The 5,127-nt window shown below is 30.7% G+C and overlaps 3 protein-coding genes across 6 annotated transcripts; all 3 read right to left on the bottom strand.

The window, feature by feature from the left end:
* Nucleotides 1-14: 14 nt before the first annotated feature.
* LOC126923015 (high mobility group protein homolog TDP-1-like) lies at nucleotides 15-1,038 on the bottom strand. The gene is made up of 3 exons (XM_050736000.1): nucleotides 696-1,038; nucleotides 255-530; nucleotides 15-163 (listed from the first exon to the last, which is right to left on the bottom strand). Exons 1-3 carry the CDS (start codon nucleotides 881-883, stop codon nucleotides 145-147), a joined length of 483 nt encoding a protein of 160 aa, XP_050591957.1. The 5' UTR covers nucleotides 884-1,038; the 3' UTR covers nucleotides 15-144.
* Nucleotides 1,039-1,188: 150 nt separating this feature from the next.
* On the bottom strand, nucleotides 1,189-2,736 carry LOC126923008 (group XIIA secretory phospholipase A2). The gene is made up of 3 exons (XM_050735990.1): nucleotides 2,342-2,736; nucleotides 1,679-1,746; nucleotides 1,189-1,600 (listed from the first exon to the last, which is right to left on the bottom strand). The coding sequence occupies exons 1-3, from the start codon at nucleotides 2,574-2,576 to the stop codon at nucleotides 1,289-1,291; spliced, it is 615 nt and encodes a 204-aa protein (XP_050591947.1). The 5' UTR covers nucleotides 2,577-2,736; the 3' UTR covers nucleotides 1,189-1,288.
* A 771-nt stretch (nucleotides 2,737-3,507) lies between these two features.
* LOC126923014 (uncharacterized) lies at nucleotides 3,508-4,849 on the bottom strand. 4 transcript variants are annotated; one of them, XM_050735996.1, is made up of 3 exons: nucleotides 4,690-4,849; nucleotides 3,889-4,003; nucleotides 3,508-3,827 (listed from the first exon to the last, which is right to left on the bottom strand). In XM_050735996.1, the coding sequence occupies exons 2-3, from the start codon at nucleotides 3,985-3,987 to the stop codon at nucleotides 3,630-3,632; spliced, it is 297 nt and encodes a 98-aa protein (XP_050591953.1). In that variant the 5' UTR covers nucleotides 3,988-4,003; nucleotides 4,690-4,849; the 3' UTR covers nucleotides 3,508-3,629. The 4 variants fall into 4 exon arrangements, with proteins under 4 accessions (XP_050591953.1, XP_050591955.1, XP_050591956.1 ...); XM_050735998.1 differs by lacking the exon at nucleotides 4,690-4,849 and adding an exon at nucleotides 4,515-4,633; XM_050735999.1 differs by lacking the exon at nucleotides 4,690-4,849 and adding an exon at nucleotides 4,473-4,607.
* Nucleotides 4,850-5,127: the final 278 nt, after the last annotated feature.

The following is a 5,127-nucleotide window of genomic DNA, read 5'->3' as shown; positions in this document are numbered from 1 at the left end:
GGCTTCACGATGATATTTTGTACGAATAAAAGACTTGTAAGAACTTGTGTAGAAAGTGCGTGCTTAACTCAGCACTCAGAAAGACGAACTTCGCACTTATATAATTTCGTTTTTATCTTATAACGTTTCATCAACGTGTGTGTTCTATCTTCCTTTCCTTCTTCTAAACAAAAATATATAGTAATTGATCAGGCTATCGATGATAAATCAATCGATATGTAGAGATACACATACTTATAAAGTTTCAAGATTACCTTAACTTCCGTTTCCTTCTTTGCTCTTCTCGTCTTTTTTTCTCGGCGTTTGCCAACTGTACGTATTTCTTTCTTTGTTCCGGAGTCATTTGTGTCCATAATTTTCCAGCTGCACGAGCAATCACGGTTACGTGTTCCTTTGGCTTTTTACTCCGTAACCGTAGAAAGAAGATGATAAAAGGATTAGTCGCACGACATTTTATTATTTCTTTTCCACTGGTTCGGGATTCGGAACCATTTACAAATTTTTTAGTTTTTCCTGGACGATCACCTACGCTACCCAAAGGTAAAACATATAAAGTACGTTTTTATGTATTATCTTTCATAATTGAACAAATCCATGTTCGGAAGAATATCTTTACCTACCACGAATTTGAATAATATGAATTTAAATGAATCGAAAATAAACGCGAGAACAGAATGTGTCGAAAATTGTCTTACCTGTCACCACTTTCTCGTTTTCGTCCTTTTCTTTTCGATGAATGCGCGGACCCGGTGTTTCCCATTCTCTTCGCAACTCTGTCACAATTGTTTAATAAATTCTTGTCGTAGGCCGCATTACTTGACAATTTTTTCCAAAAACTTCTCGTAAAAAGTGAAATTGAAGTGACATTGTCAACTTGAAGCATACTTTCCCTTGTTTCGGTGGGAAAACAAATGAGCGAAAAAAATTTGTATTTTCGAATTAATTTTTTGTATGGTTACTTCACGGGATATTAATTAAAAGCGTGAAAAACAAGGAGATACCAGTTAGATAGACAGAGAAAAGAAAAGTAGATTAAATAATAATCAGAAAACCAACTTATATTTCTATGTGTATCATCAAGTATATACAATATACTTATATATATATATATTCGTTTAAAAATATTAATACAATTCTCGATAAAATAATATTTTATTAAAAAAAAAAATATTTGTCATGTACGCAATGTAATGGTAAATACAAAACGTATTTATTTACTAGAAATTCACAAACGAGGTATGAGAGTAATTGGTATCTTACAAATGTTAAGTATTCTATAAAATTATTCCTACAATTCTCCACCAGCTTGAGCAGCTTTTTTCGGTTTCTTATTCCATTTATCTCCACAGTAGCAAGCATTCTTCTGCGCATCCATGTAACTCTTGCATCCCAAAGCAGTTGTACCGGTAAAAAGCATTTTCGCAGCAGCTTTGCACGTATTTATTATCGCAGCCGATTGATACCCATCGCAATATTTGTACAGACATCTTTTGAATTCTAAATCACATTTCTCCTTATCTAAATTACAAGTGTCGTAACAAATGTCATGCGCATCGCAACATTTCGTCATTTCCGTAAGAGGTAGGTACTCTTGGTTTATCTAAAATTATTAAGTCGATTAAGATTTCTTTATATATTTTGCATATATAAAAGCATGTATTTTAGAAAATTTGTCTACTTCAATTCCCAAAGAACCACATCCGTTACTTTGAGGTTTATGATTCCAATCTGGTTTCGGTGTGACCCCTGAAATCGTCATAAACTATTTGCTTTACAATTTTTTTAAGCAGTAACCAATTAAATTTAGCTATTGTTCGTCCATGAGAAGAAGGCTAGGCAAAGGAATGTGGGTCTTATTGGTTATCTCTGATAATACCAATAAAATCGTACAGATAAGCACACATATTGGCCAAAAATGTTGCATATCAAATAAGATTATATAGCAACGTGTGATTGTATTGAAGGAGGGAAACAATTCCTTGCATCTATATTGTCCCATTAGCCATCTTCTCATGTGCACAGTATATCGCATTAGGTAGTTTTTGGTATAGTTAAATTCCCTTTAATAAGATATGATCGTGAATATATCTCAATACAAGTTTGTTGAGGTTGTTTGTAATCAAATTATATAATGTACCAAGATGGATACAAAAATTATACATACATACATATAATACATACAGGATATTATGACGTGTTATCATCGTGTCATAGTTTGACCATTGATATCGTCTTTTGAGATTGACTGTTAGCGATCGAGTGTAGAGCGTAAAGTGTAAAATTTTGATGTTGGGGACTGAGTTAAAAAGTATAACGAACGAATGATAGGTTAAACATGTACCTCCTGGGCATTGAAAGATACAATTCTCTTCCACCGCTGCATCGAACACTTCGTGTATATCCTTAATTTTCCTAGCTACGGTAATTGCATTTTCAAATAAATCTTGAAATACCGATTCTGCTGCTAATACAGCATCCTTTAAATTTGATAATAAACCAGCACCGTAGCCTGACCACGCGTAAGCCAGAAAAGTCAAAACGTAAACTAGAGCTTTCCGATATTGAGAAAAATCCATTTTTGTGTAATTCTAACGCACTTACTGACACACTGTTCCACTCGTTTGTCAGTATATTTTTAGGTAAATTGACTCACATAAAGGTATACTCGATCGCGGACACGTGGTGACAAACGACGAAACAGTTCCCACAATATATGTACTTTCATCTTGTAATGTATATATGTACTTACTACTCTGTTCAATAAGTTCCAGGATTGTTTCGTTTACAAGAAACAGTCAAATGCTACAATACTAGATATGTCTTTTTTTTCGTCCTATTCAACTACTACACCTTTTTATAACATAATATGTGTTACCAGCTTCATATTGGTCAAATTTAAATAGTTTGCATACAGCAATTTCTATTAAATGAGATTTGAGATCGCTCATATTCGAAATTTATTGAGTAACATCTGAATCATCGAATTGAATAACACCACGAATAATGACAATACACCGGGTGATCTACATCATCTGATTTTGGCTAAAAATTCAACAAATCTCATTCTGCATACACGATACTCACGACCAGGATCCCTGTCATATTTCTCAATTTTCCCGATTTAAAACAACATTACGGAGACGTCGATTTCAATTTATTGAAGTGATAAAACGAAATTTGCAGAAAGAGTTAAATAACATCACAGAAACTGAGTTTTTAGAATGTTTTGGAACATGAAGAAAACGTCAGGAAAAATATATTGTAAGCAATGGGAGTTACTCTGAAGATGACAAAGTAGAATTGATGAATAAACAAATATCTTGTGTTTCATCTGGCTTGCCCTAGAATTTTTTGAACAAAGTAGTACGTACATGCATATGCTCATTTAAATGAAAATTATAAATGATTTTTTATGTAAGTAAGAAGTGACCACGTATTTTTTAAATTTGGTTGATGGCAATTATTTCCAATTACTATTACTGTAGAAATAGAAGGATAATTATAACATTCTTTGCCATGTAAATAATAGTCTTTATTAATTCAAAAAGAAAAATCAACAATACAGAATTTAAAAAGCAGAATCATAAATATTTCAGGTAATGTAGAATTGGATAGTATGAGTTAATATATTAAAACATTTTTTGTAATTCTCCATTCTCATACAATTTTTTTACATCTGTTCCACCACCCAAGCACACTCCATTCACAAACACCCTGGGTACTGTTCTAGCTCCAGTCATTTCTCCCAATATAGATTGGATTTCATCTCCATCGTCCCTTTCATTCAATTCAATAGCCAGGTATTTTTTATTCATTTTATCAAAGACCTAGAATAAAGTCACATTAATTGAAGTTGGAATAAAAATAAGAAAATTATTTGCTTAATACCTGTTTAGCCATTTTGCAATATGGACAAGTAGTCTTAGAAAAAATCACAATGCTGTGAGATCCAATGAATTCATGAACTTGATCTTTCGTTGTAGGCATAGCGACTTCCTCTGCTCTGGAAATTGATAGATCCATCATATTAAATTGGTAAAATCGTTATTATAATAATATAACAGTACACTTGGTCTTGTATTCTAACTTCTATTTTGATTACTTATTATACAGAAATTAAATTTATCTCAATGTCATTTTGCTACATTTTTATCAAATTAAAAATCTGCGAATTTTACTACCTGTCTCATAATTTTTTTCGCTGACTATGTAAATTGTGTTCATTTTAAGAATTATATCTAACATGTCACTAATAAAATCTAAAGAAATTTTATACATGTTCATTTCCAATTTTTAGTTTAAGATAAAATATGCATTTGATAGGTCCGAGAAAAATGATTCACTCTTTCCAGAAGTTTTCTTTTTTAGCTCATTATTTTGTCACTTAAACAAAATACTGTCACTGAAGAAATCGGTTTGTTCCAAAAGAGATCAATTATTTAAATACAAAGTTTACAATTTCTGATACTTGCATTTCTTGATTCTACATTAGTTTGTGAAAAAATGATATACACCTTTAATGATACTATCATAAATTTGATACATGCATACGCATATACTGCAATATAAAAAAGATTGGTGTCGACTTTTCTATTTTAATGTAAAAGGTTAGATATATATATGTATGTGCATGTATGCATTATATATATACATATTTTTTTTATTTTTTTAATAGCTAACAATACTTACAATTATTCTTTAAAACTCGTCTAATGTTCGAACTCGTTGTACATATGGTAAATGATGATATATCTTATACTATACTTATACTTTATATCTTATGCTATACTTATACTTTATCTTGCATTAAGATAATTATCTTATGTAATTTAATATCTATTTATTTTTACTACTACTTGATGATATTAAAAATTTATATCCTTTTTTATTCTTCTTCCTTGATTAATATATATTATAAAAATTTTGTTAATGGTGTTTTTTATGAACTGACATTAATAAAATAATTTCCAAACGGGAGCATGGGACTAATTTTTAGAAAGCTGTGAAATTAAAGTACTGTATTTGAAAATTAAGGGTTCCATGAAAATTAGCAAGCAGAATTTTATTTGTTTAAAAAGGTATTAGATAATTTATATTAATATGATTACAAGCATCGATGATTTTTAA

Source organism: Bombus affinis, chromosome 13, assembly GCF_024516045.1.
Source record: "Bombus affinis isolate iyBomAffi1 chromosome 13, iyBomAffi1.2, whole genome shotgun sequence".
NCBI lineage: Eukaryota > Metazoa > Arthropoda > Insecta > Hymenoptera > Apidae > Bombus > Bombus affinis.
Note: the sequence above shows the minus strand (reverse complement) of the source record. Positions and strands in the feature narration are given on the sequence as shown.

What these genes read in the sequence shown, in the direction of transcription:
- LOC126923015 (XM_050736000.1), bottom strand. Translation starts at nt 883, where the DNA reads ATGCTTCAAGTTGACAATGTCACTTCAATTTCACTTTTTACGAGAAGT. An exon ending in AAACGAGAAAGTGGTGACAG is followed by an intron (nt 531 to 695) that starts GTAAGACAATTT and finishes ACCTTTGGGTAG; the next exon opens with CGTAGGTGATCGTCCAGGAA.
- LOC126923008 (XM_050735990.1), bottom strand. Translation starts at nt 2,576, where the DNA reads ATGGATTTTTCTCAATATCGGAAAGCTCTAGTTTACGTTTTGACTTTT. An exon ending in TATCTTTCAATGCCCAGGAG is followed by an intron (nt 1,747 to 2,341) that starts GTACATGTTTAA and finishes TGACGATTTCAG; the next exon opens with GGGTCACACCGAAACCAGAT. An exon ending in GTGGTTCTTTGGGAATTGAA is followed by an intron (nt 1,601 to 1,678) that starts GTAGACAAATTT and finishes TAATAATTTTAG; the next exon opens with ATAAACCAAGAGTACCTACC.
- LOC126923014 (XM_050735996.1), bottom strand. Translation starts at nt 3,987, where the DNA reads ATGCCTACAACGAAAGATCAAGTTCATGAATTCATTGGATCTCACAGC. An exon ending in ATTGCAAAATGGCTAAACAG is followed by an intron (nt 3,828 to 3,888) that starts GTATTAAGCAAA and finishes ACTTTATTCTAG; the next exon opens with GTCTTTGATAAAATGAATAA.